Source organism: Taudactylus pleione, unplaced genomic scaffold (genome assembly GCF_031769625.1).
Source record: "Taudactylus pleione unplaced genomic scaffold, aTauple2 ptg000277l, whole genome shotgun sequence".
Classification (NCBI taxonomy): domain Eukaryota; kingdom Metazoa; phylum Chordata; class Amphibia; order Anura; family Myobatrachidae; genus Taudactylus; species Taudactylus pleione.
The window spans coordinates 2719191-2739749 of NW_028284679.1; the positions used below are offsets into that span (position 1 = coordinate 2719191).

Here is a 20559-nt window from a genome sequence, read left to right on the forward strand (position 1 = left end):
ATGGTTGATTACGTGTGATTAGTGGTGATGATCAATGAGAAGTGTCTTGTGGTGAGTGACTTGCTGTGACTGACGTGTGATGAGTGATGGTTGATGATGTGTGATTAGTGGTGATGATAAATAAGAAGTGCCTTGTGGTGAGTGACTTGCTGTGACTGACGTGTGATGAGTGATGGTTGGTGATGTGTGATGAGTGGTGATGATGAATGAGAAGTGTCTTGTGGTGAGTGAATTGCTGTGACTGACATGTGATGAGTGATGGTTGGTGATGTGTGATGAGTGGTGATGATGAATGAGAAGTGTCTTGTGGTGAGTGACTTGCTGTGACTGATGTGTGATGAGTGATGGTTGATGACGTGTGATGAGTGGTGATGATGAATGAGAAGTGTCTTGTGGTGAGTGACTTGCTGTGACTGACATGTGATGAGTGATGGTTGGTGATGTGTGATGAGTGGTGATGATGAATGAGAAGTGTCTTGTGGTGAGTGACTTGCTGTGACTGACGTGTGATGGTTGATGACGTGTGATTAGTGGTGATGATGAATGAGAAGTGCCTTGTGGTGAGTGACTTGCTGAGACTGATGTGTGAAGAGTGATGGTTGATGATATGTGATTAGTTGTGATGATCAATGTGAAGTGTCTTGTGGTGAGTGACTCGATGTGACTGTCGTGTGATGAGTGATGGTTGATGATGTGTGATTAGTGGTGATGATAAATGAGAAGTGCCTTGTGGTGAGTGACTTGCTGTGACTGATGTGTGATGAGTGATGGTTGATGATGTGTTATTAGTGGTGATGATAAATGAGAAGTGCCTTGTGGTGAGTGACTTGCTGTGACTGATGTGTGATGAGTGATGGTTGATGACGTGTGGTAAGTGGTGATGATAAATGAGAAGTGCCTTGTGGTGAGTGACTTGCTGTGACTGACGTGTGATGGTTGATGACGTGTGATTAGTGGTGATGATCAATGAGAAGTGTCTTGTGGTGAGTGACTTGCTGTGACTGACGTGTGATGAGTGATGGTTGATGATGTATGATTAGTGGTGATGATAAATGAGAAGTGCCTTGTGGTGAGTGACTTGCTATGGCTGACGTGTGATGAGTGATGGTTGATGACGTGTGGAGTGGTGATGATAAATGAGAAGTGCCTTGTGGTGAGTGACTTGCTGTGACTGATGTGTGATGGTTGATTACGTGTGATTAGTGGTGATGATCAATGAGAAGTGTCTTGTGGTGAGTGACTTGCTGTGACTGACGTGTGATGAGTGATTGTTGATGATGTGTGATTAGTGGTGATGATAAATGAGAAGTGCCTTGTGGTGAGTGACTTGCTGTAACTGACGTCTGATGAGTGATGGTTGATGATGTGTGATTAGTGGTGATGATAAATGAGAAGTGCCTTGTGGTGAGTGACTCGATGTGACTGTCGTGTGATGAGTGATGGTTGATGATGTGTGATTAGTGGTGATGATAAATGAGAAGTGCCTTGTGGTGAGTGACTTGCTGTGACTGATGTGTGATGAGTGATGGTTGATGATGTGTGATTAGTGGTGATGATAAATGAGAAGTGCCTTGTGGTGAGTGACTCGATGTGACTGTCGTGTGATGAGTGATGGTTGATGATGTGTGATTAGTGGTGATGATGAATGAGAAGTGTCTTGTGGTGAGTTACTTACTGTGACTGACGTGTGATGAGTGATGGTTGATGAAGTGTGAAGAGTGGTGATGATGAATGAGAAGTGCCTTGTGGTGAGTGACTTGTTGTACCTGACTTGTGATGAGTGATGTTTGATGATGTGTGATGATGAATTAGAAGTGTCTTGTGGTGAGTGACTTGCTATGGCTGACGTGTGATGAGTGATGGTTGATGACGTGTGGAGTGGTGATGATAAATGAGAAGTGCTTTGTGGTGAGTGACTTGCTGTGACTGACGTGTGATGGTTGATGACGTGTGATTAATGGTGATGATCAATGAGAAGTGTCTTGTGGTGTTTGACTTGCTGTGACTGACGTGTGATGAGTGATGGTTGATGATGTGTGATTAGTGGTGATGATAAATGAGAAGTGCCTTGTGGTGAGTGACTTGCTGTGACTGACGTGTGATGGTTGATGATGTGTGATTAGTGTTGATGATGTATCAGAAGTGCCTTGTGGTGAGTGACTTGATGTGACTGACGTGTGATGGTTGATGATGTGTGATGAGTGGTGATGATGAATGAGAAGTGTCTTGTGGTGAGTGACTTGCTGTGACTGATGTGTGATGAGTGATGGTTGGTGGTGTGTGATGAGTGGTGATGATGAATGAGAAGTGTCTTGTGGTGAGTGACTTGCTGTGACTGATGTGTGATGAGTGATGGTTGATGACGTGTGATGAGTGGTGATGATGAATGAGAAGTGTCTTGTGGTGAGTGACTTGCTGTGACTGACATGTGATGAGTGATGGTTGGTGATGTGTGATGAGTGGTGATGATAAATGAGAAGTGTCTTGTGGTTAGTGACTCGATGTGTCTGTCGTGTGATGAGAGATGGTTGATGACGTGTGATGAGTGGTGATGATGAATGAGAAGTGTCTTGTGGTGAGGGACTTGCTGTGACTGATGTGTGATGAGTGATGGTTGATGATGTGTGATGAGTGGTGATGATAAATGAGAAGTGCCTTGTGGTGAGTGACTCGATGTGACTGTCATGTGATGAGTGGTGATGATGAATGAGAAGTGTCTTGTGGTGAGTGACTTGCTGTGACTGACATGTGATGAGTGATGGTTGGTGATGTGTGATGAGTGGTGATGATGAATGAGAAGTGTCTTGTGGTGAGTGACTTGCTGTGACTGATGTGTGATGAGTGATGGTTGATGACGTGTGATGAGTGGTGATGATGAATGAGAAGTGTCTTGTGGTGAGTGACTTGCTGTGACTGACATGTGATGAGTGATGGTTGGTGATGTGTGATGAGTGGTGATGATGAATGAGAAGTGTCTTGTGGTGAGTGACTTGCTGTGACTGACGTGTGATGGTTGATGACGTGTGATTAGTGGTGAGGATGAATGAGAAGTGCCTTGTGGTGAGTGACTTGCTGAGACTGATGTGTGAAGAGTGATGGTTGATGATATGTGATTAGTTGTGATGATCAATGTGAAATGTCTTGTGGTGAGTGACTCGATGTGACTGTCGTGTGATGAGTGATGGTTGATGATGTGTGATTAGTGGTGATGATAAATGAGAAGTGCCTTGTGGTGAGTGACTTGCTATGGCTGACGTGTGATGACTGATGGTTGATGACGTGTGGAGTGTTGATGATAAATGAGAAGTGCCTTGTGGTGAGTGACTTGCTGTGACTGACGTGTGATGGTTGATGATGTGTGATTAGTGGTGATGATAAATGAGAAGTGCCTTGTGGTGAGTGACTTGCCGTGACTGACGTGTGATGAGTGATGGTTAATGATGTGTGATGAGTGGTGATGATGAATGAAAAGTGTCTTGTGGTGAGTGACTTGCTGTGACTGATGTGTGATGAGTGATGGTTGATGATGTGTGATTAGTGGTGATGATAAATGAGAAGTGCCTTGTGGTGAGTGACTCGATGTGACTGTCGTGTGATGAGTGATGGTTGATGATGTGTGATTAGTGGTGATGATAAATGAGAAGTGCCTTGTGGTGAGTGACTTGCTGTGACTGATGTGTGATGAGTGATGGTTGATGATGTGTGATTAGTGGTGATGATAAATGAGAAGTGCCTTGTGGTGAGTGACTCGATGTGACTGTCGTGTGATGAGTGATGGTTGATGATGTGTGATTAGTGGTGATGAAAAATGAGACGTGCCTTGTGGTGAGTGACTTGCTGTGACTGATGTGTGATGAGTGATGGTTGATGATGTGTTATTAGTGGTGATGATAAATGAGAAGTGCCTTGTGGTGAGTGACTTGCTGTGACTGATGTGTGATGAGTGATGGTTGATGAAGTGTGGTAAGTGGTGATGATAAATGAGAAGTGTCTTGTGGTGATTGACTTGCTGTGACTGATGTGTGATGAGTGATGGTTGATGACGTGTGATTAGTGGTGATGATCAATGAGAAGTGTCTTGTGGTGAGTGACTTGCTGTGACTGACGTGTGAGGAGTGATGGTTGATGATGTGTGATTAGTGGTGATGATAAATGAGAAGTGCCTTGTGGTGAGTGACTTGCTGTGACTGACGTGTGATGAGTGATGGTTGATGATGTGTGATTAGTGGTGATGATAAATGAGAAGTGCCTTGTGGTGAGTGACTTGATGTGACTGTCGTGTGATGAGTGATGGTTGATGATGTGTGATTAGTGGTGATGATAAATGAGAAGTGCCTTGTGGTGAGTGACTTACTGTGACTGATGTGTGATGAGTGATGGTTGATGATCTGTGATTAGTGGTGATGATAAATGAGAAGTGCCTTGTGGTGAGTGACTCGATGTGACTGTCGTGTGATGAGTGATGGTTGATGATGTGTGATTAGTGGTGATGATAAATTAGAAGTGCCTTGTGGTGAGTGACTTGCCGTGACTGACGTGTGATGAGTGATGGTTGATGATGTGTGATTAGTGGTGATGATGAATGAGAAGTGTCTTGTGGTGAATGACTTGCTGTGACTGACGTGTGATGAGTGATGGTTGATGACGTGTGGAGTGGTGATGATAAATGAGAAGTGCCTTGTGGTGAGTGACTCGATGTGACTGTCGTTTGATGAGTGATGGTTGATGATGTGTGATTAGTGGTGATGATGAATGAGAAGTGTCTTGTGGTGAGTGACTTGCTGTGACTGACGTGTGATGAGTGATGGTTGATGACGTGTGGAGTGGTGATGATAAATGAGAAGTGCCTTGTGGTGAGTGACTTGCTGTGACTGATGTGTGATGGTTGATTACGTGTGATTAGTTGTGATGATCAATGAGAAGTGTCTTGTGGTGAGTGACTTGCTGTGACTGACGTGTGATGAGTGATGGTTGATGATGTGTGATTAGTGGTGATGATAAATGAGAAGTGCCTTGTGGTGAGTGACTCGATGTGACTGTCGTGTGATGAGTGATGGTTGATGATGTGTGATTAGTGGTGATGATAAATGAGAAGTGCCTTGTGGTGAGTGACTTGCTGTGACTGATGTGTGATGAGTGATGGTTGATGATGTGTGATTAGTGGTGATGATAAATGAGAAGTGCCTTGTGGTGAGTGACTCGATGTGACTGTCGTGTGATGAGTGATGGTTGATGATGTGTGATTAGTGTTGATGATAAATGAGAAGTGCCTTGTGGTGAGTGACTTGCTGTGACTGATGTGTGATGAGTGATGGTTGATGATGTGTGATTAGTGGTGATGATAAATGAGAAGTGCCTTGTAGTGAGTGACTCGATGTGACTGTCGTGTGATGAGTGATGGTTGATGATGTGTGATTAGTGGTGATGATGAATGAGAAGTGTCTTGTGGTGAGTTACTTACTGTGAATGACGTGTGATGAGTGATGGTTGATGAAGTGTGAAGAGTGGTGATGATGAATGAGAAGTGCCTTGTGGTGAGTGACTTGTTGTACCTGACTTGTGATGAGTGATGTTTGATGATGTGTGATGATGAATTAGAAGTGTCTTGTGGTGAGTGACTTGCTATGGCTGACGTGTGATGAGTGATGGTTGATGACGTGTGGAGTGGTGATGATAAATGAGAAGTGCTTTGTGGTGAGTGACTTGCTGTGACTGACGTGTGATGGTTGATGACGTGTGATTAATGGTGATGATCAATGAGAAGTGTCTTGTGGTGTTTGACTTGCTGTGACTGACGTGTGATGAGTGATGGTTGATGATGTGTGATTAGTGGTGATGATAAATGAGAAGTGCCTTGTGGTGAGTGACTTGCTGTGACTGACGTGTGATGGTTGATGATGTGTGATTAGTGTTGATGATGTATCAGAAGTGCCTTGTGGTGAGTGACTTGATGTGACTGACGTGTGATGGTTGATGATGTGTGATGAGTGGTGATGATGAATGAGAAGTGTCTTGTGGTGAGTGACTTGCTGTGACTGATGTGTGATGAGTGATGGTTGGTGGTGTGTGATGAGTGGTGATGATGAATGAGAAGTGTCTTGTGGTGAGTGACTTGCTGTGACTGACATGTGATGAGTGATGGTTGGTGATGTGTGATGAGTGGTGATGATAAATGAGAAGTGTCTTGTGGTTAGTGACTCGATGTGTCTGTCGTGTGATGAGTGATGGTTGATGACGTGTGATGAGTGGTGATGATGAATGAGAAGTGTCTTGTGGTGAGGGACTTGCTGTGACTGATGTGTGATGAGTGATGGTTGATGATGTGTGATGAGTGGTGATGATAAATGAGAAGTGCCTTGTGGTGAGTGACTCGATGTGACTGTCATGTGATGAGTGGTGATGATGAATGAGAAGTGTCTTGTGGTGAGTGACTTGCTGTGACTGACATGTGATGAGTGATGGTTGGTGATGTGTGATGAGTGGTGATGATGAATGAGAAGTGTCTTGTGGTGAGTGACTTGCTGTGACTGATGTGTGATGAGTGATGGTTGATGACGTGTGATGAGTGGTGATGATGAATGAGAAGTGTCTTGTGGTGAGTGACTTGCTGTGACTGACATGTGATGAGTGATGGTTGGTGATGTGTGATGAGTGGTGATGATGAATGAGAAGTGTCTTGTGGTGAGTGACTTGCTGTGACTGACGTGTGATGGTTGATGACGTGTGATTAGTGGTGATGATGAATGAGAAGTGCCTTCTGGTGAGTGACTTGCTGAGACTGATGTGTGAAGAGTGATGGTTGATGATATGTGATTAGTTGTGATGATCAATGTGAAATGTCTTGTGGTGAGTGACTCGATGTGACTGTCGTGTGATGAGTGATGGTTGATGATGTGTGATTAGTGGTGATGATAAATGAGAAGTGCCTTGTGGTGAGTGACTTGCTATGGCTGACGTGTGATGACTGATGGTTGATGACGTGTGGAGTGTTGATGATAAATGAGAAGTGCCTTGTGGTGAGTGACTTGCTGTGACTGACGTGTGATGGTTGATGATGTGTGATTAGTGGTGATGATAAATGAGAAGTGCCTTGTGGTGAGTGACTTGCCGTGACTGACGTGTGATGAGTGATGGTTAGTGATGTGTGATGAGTGGTGATGATGAATGAAAAGTGTCTTGTGGTGAGTGACTTGCTGTGACTGATGTGTGATGAGTGATGGTTGATGATGTGTGATTAGTGGTGATGATAAATGAGAAGTGCCTTGTGGTGAGTGACTCGATGTGACTGTCGTGTGATGAGTGATGGTTGATGACGTGTGGTAAGTGGTGATGATAAATGAGAAGTGTCTTGTGGTGATTGACTTGCTGTGACTGATGTGTGATGAGTGATGGTTGATGACGTGTGATTAGTGGTGATGATCAATGAGAAGTGTCTTGTGGTGAGTGACTTGCTGTGACTGACGTGTGAGGAGTGATGGTTGATGATGTGTGATTAGTGGTGATGATAAATGAGAAGTGCCTTGTGGTGAGTGACTTGCTGTGACTGACGTGTGATGAGTGATGGTTGATGATGTGTGATTAGTGGTGATGATAAATGAGAAGTGCCTTGTGGTGAGTGACTTGATGTGACTGTCGTGTGATGAGTGATGGTTGATGATGTGTGATTAGTGGTGATGATAAATGAGAAGTGCCTTGTGGTGAGTGACTTACTGTGACTGATGTGTGATGAGTGATGGTTGATGATCTGTGATTAGTGGTGATGATAAATGAGAAGTGCCTTGTGGTGAGTGACTCGATGTGACTGTCGTGTGATGAGTGATGGTTGATGATGTGTGATTAGTGGTGATGATAAATTAGAAGTGCCTTGTGGTGAGTGACTTGCCGTGACTGACGTGTGATGAGTGATGGTTGATGATGTGTGATTAGTGGTGATGATGAATGAGAAGTGTCTTGTGGTGAGTGACTTGCTGTGACTGACGTGTGATGAGTGATGGTTGATGACGTGTGGAGTGGTGATGATAAATGAGAAGTGCCTTGTGGTGAGTGACTCGATGTGACTGTCGTTTGATGAGTGATGGTTGATGATGTGTGATTAGTGGTGATGATGAATGAGAAGTGTCTTGTGGTGAGTGACTTGCTGTGACTGACGTGTGATGAGTGATGGTTGATGACGTGTGGAGTGGTGATGATAAATGAGAAGTGCCTTGTGGTGAGTGACTTGCTGTGACTGATGTGTGATGGTTGATTACGTGTGATTAGTTGTGATGATCAATGAGAAGTGTCTTGTGGTGAGTGACTTGCTGTGACTGACGTGTGATGAGTGATGGTTGATGATGTGTGATTAGTGGTGATGATAAATGAGAAGTGCCTTGTGGTGAGTGACTCGATGTGACTGTCGTGTGATGAGTGATGGTTGATGATGTGTGATTAGTGGTGATGATAAATGAGAAGTGCCTTGTGGTGAGTGACTTGCTGTGACTGATGTGTGATGAGTGATGGTTGATGATGTGTGATTAGTGGTGATGATAAATGAGAAGTGCCTTGTGGTGAGTGACTCGATGTGACTGTCGTGTGATGAGTGATGGTTGATGAAGTGTGAAGAGTGGTTATGATGAATGAGAAGTGCCTTGTGGTGAGTGACTTGTTGTGCCTGACTTGAGATGAGTGATGGTTGATGTTGTGTGATGATGAATTAGAAGTGTCTTGTGGTGAGTGACTTGCTATGGCTGACATGTGATGAGTGATGGTTGATGACGTGTGGAGTGGTGATGATAAATGAGAAGTGCTTTGTGGTGAGTGACTTGCTGTGACTGACGTGTGATGGTTGATGACGTGTGATTAATGGTGATGATCAATGAGAAGTGTCTTGTGGTGTTTGACTTGCTGTGACTGACGTGTGATGAGTGATGGTTGATGATGTGTGATTAGTGTTGATGATGTATCAGAAGTGCCTTGTGGTGAGTGACTTGATGTGACTGACGTGTGATGGTTGATGATGTGTGATGAGCGGTGATGATGAATGAGAAGTGTCTTGTGGTGAGTGACTTGCTGTGACTGATGTGTGATGAGTGATGGTTGGTGATGTGTGATGAGTGGTGATGATGAATGAGAAGTGTCTTGTGGTGAGTGACTTGCTGTGACTGATGTGTGATGAGTGATGGTTGATGACGTGTGATGAGTGGTGATCATGAATGAGAAGTGTCTTGTGGTGAGTGACTTGCTGTGACTGACATGTGATGAGTGATGGTTGGTGATGTGTGATGAGTGGTGATGATAAATGAGAAGTGTCTTGTGGTGAGTGACTCGATGTGACTGTCGTGTGATGAGTGATGGTTGATGACGTGTGATGAGTGGTGAGGATGAATGAGAAGTGTCTAGTGGTGAGGGACTTGCTGTGACTGATGTGTGATGAGTGATGGTTGATGATGTGTGATGAGTGGTGATGATAAATGAGAAGTGCCTTGTGGTGAGTGACTCGATGTGACTGTCGTGTGATGAGTGGTGATGATGAATGAGAAGTGTCTTGTGGTGAGTGACTTGCTGTGTCTGACGTGTGATGAGTGATGGTTGGTGATGTGTGATGAGTGGTGATGATGAATGAGAAGTGTCTTTTGGTGAGTGACTTGCTGTGACTGATGTGTGATGGTTGATGACGTGTGATGAGTGGTGATGATGAATGAGAAGTGTCTTGTGGTGAGTGACTTGCTGTGACTGACATGTGATGAGTGATGGTTGGTGATGTGTGATGAGTGGTGATGATGAATGAGAAGTGTCTTGTGGTGAGTGACTTGCTGTGACTGATGTGTGATGAGTGATGGTTGATGACGTGTGATGAGTGGTGATGATGAATGAGAAGTGTCTTGTGGTGAGTGACTTGCTGTGACTGACATGTGATGAGTGATGGTTGGTGATGTGTGATGAGTGGTGATGATGAATGAGAAGTGCCTTGTGGTGAGTGACTTGCTGAGACTGATGTGTGATGAGTGATGGTTGATGATATGTGATTAGTTGTGATGATCAATGTGAAGTGCCTTGTGGTGAGTGACTTGCTATGGCTGACGTGTGATGAGTGATGGTTGATGACGTGTGGAGTGATGATAAATGAGAAGTGCCTTGTGGTGAGTGACTTGCTGTGACTGACGTGTGATGGTTGATTACGTGTGATTAGTGGTGATGATCAATGAGAAGTGTCTTGTGGTGAGTGACTTGCTGTGACTGACGTGTGATGAGTGATGGTTGATGATGTGTGATTAGTGGTGATGATAAATGAGAAGTGCCTTGTGGTGAGTGACTTGATGTGACTGTCGTGTGATGAGTGATGGTTGATGATGTGTGATTAGTGGTGATGATAAATGAGAAGTGCCTTGTGGTGAGTGACTTGCTGTGACTGATGTGTGATGAGTGATGGTTGTTGAAGTGTGATTAGTGGTGATGATAAATGAGAAGTGCCTTGTGGTGAGTGACTCGATGTGACTGTCATGTGATGAGTGATGGTTGATGATGTGTGATTAGTGGAGATGATAAATGAGAAGTGCCTTGTGGTGAGTGACTTGCCGTGACTGACGTGTGATGAGTGATGGTTGATGATGTGTGATTAGTGGTGATGATGAATGAGAAGTGTCTTGTGGTGAGTGACTTGCTGTGACTGATGTGTGATGAGTGATGGTTGTTGAAGTGTGATTAGTGGTGATGATAAATGAGAAGTGCCTTGTGGTGAGTGACTCGATGTGACTGTCATGTGATGAGTGATGGTTGATGATGTGTGATTAGTGGAGATGATAAATGAGAAGTGCCTTGTGGTGAGTGACTTGCCGTGACTGACGTGTGATGAGTGATGGTTGATGATGTGTGATTAGTGGTGATGATGAATGAGAAGTGTCTTGTGGTGAGTGACTTGCTGTGACTGATGTGTGATGAGTGATGGTTGTTGAAGTGTGATTAGTGGTGATGATAAATGAGAAGTGCCTTGTGGTGAGTGACTCGATGTGACTGTCATGTGATGAGTGATGGTTGATGACGTGTGATTAGTGGTGATGATGAATGAGAAGTGTCTTGTGGTGAGTGACTTGCTTTGACTGACGTGTTATGATGATTTGTGATAAATGATGATGATGATGATGATGATGATATTGATGATGATGATGATGATGATGACAATGTATAAGAAGTGCCTTGTGGTGAGTGCCTTACTAAATGTGAAGTGTGATGAGTGATTCCTGATGAAGTGTAAATAGCAATGATAACGATGTGTGATTACTGACACAAGTTTGATGAATGTTGTTTGATGACAAATGATGTTTCCCTCACTCACTTACAGGCCAATCCACCACACATGGCAAATTGGGTCACCCTTAGGGACAGTTATGTGGTGGCTGACAGGGCTGCACTTCTTTTTGTCCACATATTTGATTGCCAGTCATTAGCACTGGTTTTGCCTATCACACTGAATAAAAATCTTTTGATTTAGTACTGGTAGACGAACTTGAGGCACCCCAAGGTGCCGCGGCACCCAGTTTGTGAACCACTGATCGATCATAGGCAAACCCAGGGGGGGTTTCCGTCTGCCTGGAAACCCCCCTCCCCAGCCCACTCCATGATCACAATAGAAATAGTAATGTAATACAATGTTACTAGTGCTGCATGTTCTTCTCAGTATCACAAATGAAATAATTAGCACCACCTGTGGATCTTTTAACATGTATCAGCCAGTAATAAATAACCTGTGCACCAACTAGGAGATCTGGAAAACATTCACTGTTAGGGATGTGCTACTATAGAGCCCAATATGTACATATATGTCCAGGGCAGTGCTAGGTTCTTCTGCTGCTCCCCCAGGCTCCCGGACTTGCACTAATCCTCTTGAATGGAGCTCACATATAAAATAAAAACATTCAGCTCAGGTAGGATGGCCCTACTGCCGTATATAATGGCTTACTGTGATCACTGGTCCTGTATATGCTGGAATTATGACACACAATACACTATGTATGACACATATAATGGGTTACTGTGATCACTAGTCCTGTATATGCTGGAATTATGACACACAATACACTATGTATGACACATATAATGGCTTACTGTGATCACTGGTCCTGTATATGCTGGAATTATGACACACAATACACTATGTATGACACATATAATGGCTTACTGTGATCACTGGTCCTGTATATGCTGGAATTATGACACACAATACACTATGTATGACACATATAATGGTTACTGTGATCACTGGTCCTGTATATGCTGGAATTATTACACACAATACACTATGTATGACACATATAATGGGTTACTGTGATCGCTGGTCCTGTATATGCTGGATATATGACACACAATACACTATGTATGACACATATAATGGGTTACTGTGATCACTGGTCCTGTATATGCTGGAATTATGACACACAATACACTATGTATGACACATATAATGGGTTACTGTGATCACTGGTCCTGTATATGCTGGAATTATTACACACAATACACTATGTATGACACATATAATGGTTACTGTGATCACTGCTCCTGTATATGCTGGAATTATGACACACAATACACTATGTATGACACATATAATGGGTTACTGTGATCACTGGTCCTGTATATGCTGGAATTATGACACACAATACACTATGTATGACACATATAATGGGTTACTGTGATCACTGGTCCTGTATATGTTGGAATTATGACACACAATACACTATATATGACACATATAATGGGTTACTGTGATCACTGGTCCTGTATATGCTGGAATTATTACACACAATACACTATGTATGACACATATAATGGCTTACTGTGATCACTGGTCCTGTATATGCTGGAATTATTACACACAATACACTATGTATGACACATATAATGGGTTACTGTGATCACTGGTCCTGTATATGCTGGAATTATTACACACAATACACTATGTATGACACATATAATGGGTTACTGTGATCGCTGGTCCTGTATATGCTGGATATATGACACACAATACACTATGTATGACACATATAATGGGTTACTGTGATCACTGGTCCTGTATATGCTGGAATTATGACACACAATACACTATGTATGACACATATAATGGGTTACTGTGATCACTGGTCCTGTATATGCTGGAATTATTACACACAATACACTATGTATGACACATATAATGGTTACTGTGATCACTGCTCCTGTATATGCTGGAATTATGACACACAATACACTATGTATGACACATATAATGGGTTACTGTGATCACTGGTCCTGTATATGCTGGAATTATGACACACAATACACTATGTATGACACATATAATGGGTTACTGTGATCACTGGTCCTGTATATGCTGGAATTATGACACACAATACACTATGTATGACACATATAATGGGTTACTGTGATCACTGCTCCTGTATATGCTGGAATTATGACACACAACACACTATGTATGACACATATAATGGGTTACTGTGATCACTGCTCCTGTATATGCTGGAATTATGACACACAATACACTATGTATGACACATATAATGGGTTACTGTGATCACTGCTCCTGTATATGCTGGAATTATGACACACAATACACTATGTATGACACATATAATGGGTTACTGTGATCACTGCTCCTGTATATGCTGGAATTATTACACACAATACACTATGTATGACACATATAATGGGTTACTGTGATCACTGGTCCTGTATATGCTGGAATTATTACACACAATACACTATGTATGACACATATAATGGGTTACTGTGATCACTGGTCCTGTATATGCTGGAATTATTACACACAATACACTATGTATGACACATATAATGGGTTACTGTGATCGCTGGTCCTGTATATGCTGGATATATGACACACAATACACTATGTATGACACATATAATGGGTTACTGTGATCACTGGTCCTGTATATGCTGGAATTATGACACACAATACACTATGTATGACACATATAATGGGTTACTGTGATCACTGGTCCTGTATATGCTGGAATTATTACACACAATACACTATGTATGACACATATAATGGTTACTGTGATCACTGCTCCTGTATATGCTGGAATTATGACACACAATACACTATGTATGACACATATAATGGGTTACTGTGATCACTGGTCCTGTATATGCTGGAATTATGACACACAATACACTATGTATGACACATATAATGGGTTACTGTGATCACTGGTCCTGTATATGCTGGAATTATGACACACAATACACTATGTATGACACATATAATGGGTTACTGTGATCACTGCTCCTGTATATGCTGGAATTATGACACACAACACACTATGTATGACACATATAATGGGTTACTGTGATCACTGCTCCTGTATATGCTGGAATTATGACACACAATACACTATGTATGACACATATAATGGGTTACTGTGATCACTGCTCCTGTATATGCTGGAATTATGACACACAATACACTATGTATGACACATATAATGGGTTACTGTGATCACTGCTCCTGTATATGCTGGAATTATGACACACAATACACTATGTATGACACATATAATGGCTTACTGTGATCGCTGGTCCTGTATATGCTGGAATTATTACACACAATACACTATGTATGACACATATAATGGGTTACTGTGATAACTGCTCCTGTATATGCTGGAATTATGACACACAATACACTATGTATGACACATATAATGGGTTACTGTGATCACTGCTCCTGTATATGCTGGAATTATGACACACAATACACTATGTATGACACATATAATGGGTTACTGTGATCACTGCTCCTGTATATGCTGGAATTATTACACACAATACACTATGTATGACACATATAATGGGTTACTGTGATCACTGGTCCTGTATATGCTGGAATTATTACACACAATACACTATGTATGAGGCATATAATGGGTTACTGTGATCGCTGGTCCTGTATATGCTGGAATTATGACACACAATACACTATGTATGACACATATAATGGCTTACTGTGATCGCTGGTCCTGTATATGCTGGAATTATGACACACAATACACTATGTATGACACATATAATGGGTTACTGTGATCGCTGGTCCTGAATATGCTGAATTATGACACACAATACACTATGTATGACACATATAATGGGTTACTGTGATCTCTGGTCCTGTATATGCTGGAATTATGACACACAATACACTATGTATGACACATATAATGGGTTACTGTGATCACTGGTCCTGTATATGCTGGAATTATGACACACAATACACTATGTATGACACATATAATGGGTTACTGTGATCACTGGTCCTGTACATGCTGGAATTATGACACACACTACACTATGTATGACACATATAATGGGTTACTGTGATCGCTGGTCCTGTATGTGCTGGAATTATGACACACAATACACTATGTATGACACATATAATGGGTTACTGTGATCACTGGTCCTGTATATGCTGGAATTATGACACACAATACACTATGTATGACACATATAATGGGTTACTGTGATCACTGGTCCTGTACATGCTGGAATTATGACACACACTACACTATATATGACACATATAAAGGGTCACTGTGATCGCTGGTCCTGTATATGCTGGGATTATGACACACAATACACTATGTATGACACATATAATGGTTACTGTGATCACTAGTCCTGTATATGCTGGATATATGACACACAATACACTATGTATGACACATATAATGGGTTACTGTGATCACTGGTCCTGTATATGCTGGAATTATGACACACAATACACTATGTATGACACATATAATGGGTTACTGTGATCGCTGGTCCTGTATATGCTGGAATTATGACACACAATACACTATGTATGAGGCATATAATGGGTTACTGTGATCACTGGTCCTGTATATGCTGGAATTATGACACACAATACACTATGTATGACACATATAATGGGTTACTGTGATCGCTGGTCCTGTATATGCTGGAATTATGACACACAATACACTATGTATGACACATATAATGGGTTACTGTGATCGCTGGTCCTGTATATGCTGGGATTATGACACACAATACACTATGTATGACACATATAATGGGTTACTGTGATCACTGGTCCTGTTTATGCTGGAATTATGACACACAATACACTATGTATGACACATATAATGGGTTACTGTGATCGCTGGTCCTGTATGTGCTGGAATTATGACACACAATACACTATGTATGACACATATAATGGGTTACTGTGATCACTGGTCCTGTATATGCTGGAATTATGACACACAATACACTATGTATGACACATATAATGGGTTACTGTGATCACTGGTCCTGTACATGCTGGAATTATGACACACACTACACTATATATGACACATATAAAGGGTCACTGTGATCGCTGGTCCTGTATATGCTGGGATTATGACACACAATACACTATGTATGACACATATAATGGTTACTGTGATCACTAGTCCTGTATATGCTGGATATATGACACACAATACACTATGTATGACACATATAATGGGTTACTGTGATCACTGGTCCTGTATATGCTGGAATTATGACACACAATACACTATGTATGACACATATAATGGGTTACTGTGATCGCTGGTCCTGTATATGCTGGAATTATGACACACAATACACTATGTATGAGGCATATAATGGGTTACTGTGATCACTGGTCCTGTATATGCTGGAATTATGACACACAATACACTATGTATGACACATATAATGGGTTACTGTGATCGCTGGTCCTGTATATGCTGGAATTATGACACACAATACACTATGTATGACACATATAATAGGTTACTGTGATCGCTGGTCCTGTATATGCTGGGATTATGACACACAATACACTATGTATGACACATATAATGGGTTACTGTGATCACTGGTCCTGTTTATGCTGGAATTATGACACACAATACACTATGTATGACACATATAATGGGTTACTGTGATCGCTGGTCCTGTATGTGCTGGAATTATGACACACAATACACTATGTATGACACATATAATGGGTTACTGTGATCACTGGTCCTGTATATGCTGGAATTATGACACACAATACACTATTCGGGGTATTCAATATGGGTGCGATAACATCGTTTTTTGCGTTAATATCACTGGTTTTAGTTTTACACCGTATTCAATTTCAAAGACTTATCACAGTTTTGACAAGTCTTTGATAAAAAACGGTGATAACTTTTCACCATTGAAAAGGCGTAGAAAAAAAGTGCAGAATTGGGGTTTAGGGGTGCAGGCTTAAAAAAAATAGCCTGCAGCCCTGAGATTGACATTTAAAAAAGAACTGAGTCAAAAAAAGTAAAAAAAAAAAAATAGGGACACCCCAAAAAATTTATTTCAAAATTGAGGTGAAAAAAAAAAAATGGGAAAAAATAGTTAAACAATAGGGAAATAGGTTCAGGGCTATTCTGTAAGCATGCGGCAGGTGTTTTCTAGAATAGAATTATAGCGGCAGGTGCCCAAATGCAGAATTTTTAAAAACTTACTTTAGGGACATCAAAATATGCTAGTACCCATTTTCATGTACCCCAAATTTGATGGGACCACTTAAAAAAACGAAAAAAATAACCTAAGTGCTCTTCTGCATCACTTCTTCAATGTCGGGAAAAAAACACCTGCTGCGGCTATTTAAATCCCCGACTTTCAATTAAAGGCTAAAACGGGGGTACCCATAGTGATCCCCTATGTTTTTACAACTTTAGGGGGGTCTTACAATTATTTTAAGGAAAAATTCGTAACTTTACGCAAATCCAACTTCGGAGTTTCCCGTTTTCGTTAATTTGAGATTGAATACGGGGATAAGCGGGAGCGCGCACCAGACTTAACGCAGAAAAAAACTCCGATATGAAAGGTTAACTTCGGCAGTGAAGTTAACGTTTCATATTGAATACCCCTCTATGCATGACACATATAATGGCTTACTGTGATCGCTGGTCCTCTATATGCTGGAATTATGACACACAATATACTTTGTATGACGCATATTAAAGCTGGATAAGTGCTAATTCTACCCTCTTCATGGACTGGCCACACTCACTCTAAAATCAGGCATTTGGAAACCCCCCCTCTAGAAATCCTGTCACTGGATCTATGGCATTTGTATTTAGGGTAACCTGTGTGTAAGACAAAATGAAGGAGTGTTACATGTATACAATATACCAACATGAATAGGGTTTTAATAGATGAAAACCATTTTGCTTTGACAAATTTGCTGATGTTGTCTCCGATTGTCCTAGTGTTTGACTCTAAGTATGTCTCCTGAGCAGAGAAAGATATCTTCTGCCCTGATGATGGTGAGAACATATGGAAGGCCACCAAAGCCGGGTACGAGGCAGAAATTCCCTGCCCGTATGGCAGAAGAGGCAGAATTACCAAAAGCTGTTTAAGAACTGGTCAGTGGGGAATTCCAAAAAACTCCTGCGTGGATGCCAGGCTGTGGTCTCTGCTCGAACAGGCCAAGGTGAGGACCTCGTCCACATGCGTGTACCACGTCCACAGATTTAAGGAGATGCATTATCTTCAACCTAGGGCTTCCAAGCCTTCCCCCCTACTATCGATATTTGGGGGAAATAAATACATTAGCTGTAAAGTAAAATGATAACAAAATATTAAATAATAATGTAGACGTTACATTTTCCCCTTAGCTTCTCATGGGTGGTCTAGGGATTCCAGGGCGGGAGATCTCATCGATTACTGAGCGCTTAAGAAACTATACAACGTCAAGTCGGGCATTCATCAATGATTCTTTGGACATGATCACTGTGGTCGATACAATTAAAACCCTGTCGCTGACCGCCACGGATAACCGCGTACATGTCAACTTCACCGCCATGGCCGTAAGTATGAGCAGGCGAGCTTGGCTTGACAATGCGGACAGAAATGGTGAACCATGGGTACTTTCTACACGCTGTTTAATGCTTTCTGCATGACCTTTTTCTGCACATTGGTGCATTATAAAAAAATTTTTTTAGAATGTTTGATTTTTTATAACATTAAGTGAAACCACAAAATATATAGAACAAATTTATGTATTATTTGATAACAACTATTTATATACACGCAGCGCTTGACAGAGAATATTTCAGTCATTCACATCAGTCCCTGCCCCAGAGGAGATTATAATCTAGATCCGAGGATCCCAAAGTTCGCCATTACAGGCCAGGTTTTAAGGATTTCCATGCACTGTAATGGGGGAGTTTGGGAATCTCTGATCTGGATTATGGAATATTTAAAATAAAAGATGAATGACTACACATGTAATGAACGCCCTAGCGGCAACTGACACTTGAATAACCTTATGTACTGTATCCTAAACAATAAACTTTAACTATAATAAGGACGCGGAGACAGAATGTGGCATTTAAACCGGTCGGCCTTTTTGTTTAAATATCAATAAATAATAACTTTATTACGGTGGCGACCAAAAGAAACAGCAGCCGGCAACGATCAATGATCGCCCTCAGATGACTACAAAAACTTGCAGGGCCTATTGCCCACCCAGCAAGCCCATAGGTCACATGAGACTCCTCCCATACCGTCAAAGACCGGTTAGCCAACCGAGGCTGCTGACACCATTAGGGTCAAATCATCCAAAAGGTATATCAAAAGGGGGGGTGACCTACAAATCAGTTCACTGACCTCTTGGCTGAAGTTTTTCCCCGTCCCAACACCAAGGAACAAAGAAAAGAAAAAAAAAGCGACATCCAAAAAGAACTAAAAAATATGGAGGGACGGAGGGAAAACGCTGAAAAGAGACAGTTTCCTGTTGGGAACTGAGCTAAGAAGCTACAGCTCCTCCCTTAAACCTAATCCTACCATTGGCTAGCAACCAAAACTACTACCCTCCCACCAGGGCCGGATTAAGGTCTGTGGGGGCCCCTGGGCAACAAACATGTGGGAGCCCCTATCAATAAGTTATATATATATATATATATATATATATATATATATATATACACATATATATAAAAATAAAATTATATTTATATATATATATATATATATATACACATATATATATATATATATATATATATACACACATACATACATACACACACACACACGCGCCGGTCCATCTGCCTGATGTTCCAATGCCCCCTGCAGTTGTGCCCCTTCTGGAATGCCCCCTGTAGTTGTGCCCCTTCTGCAATGCCCCCAGTTGTTGTACCCCTTCTGCAATGCTCCCAGTATTTGTGCCCCTTCTCCAATGTCCCCAGTATTTGTGCCTCTTCTTAAATGCCCCCTGCAGATGTGCCCCATAAAGTAGTGCCCCCAGTAGCTCTCCCTCCCCGCCCACACCCATTAAAAAACTTACCCGTCTTTGCTCCACGCCGTCACAGCTCCCGAGTCCCGCCGTCACTGCTGCTGCCGCTGTCTGCTGAATCTGGCGTGCAGGCTCCTCTCCTCTGCAGTGTGCGGTTGACGTCATGATGTCACCCGTGCACTGCATCACTGGGAACGTTGGCCTCTGAAGCGATCGGTATTCAGAGGCCAACGTTCCCACTTACCATAAGTTGA

The 20559-nt window shown here is 42.0% G+C and overlaps 1 protein-coding gene across 1 annotated transcript in view; it reads left to right on the forward strand.

The window, feature by feature from the left end:
• Window positions 1–20559, forward strand: part of LOC148513554 (adhesion G protein-coupled receptor F3-like) — an 83639-nt gene that overhangs the window by 42291 nt on the left and 20789 nt on the right. Inside the window, exons 7-8 of the mRNA XM_088481739.1 lie at window positions 18306–18499; window positions 18684–18875. Coding sequence (XP_088337865.1) covers window positions 18306–18499; window positions 18684–18875 — 386 coding nt within the window. The remainder of the gene's footprint in view (window positions 1–18305; window positions 18500–18683; window positions 18876–20559) is intronic.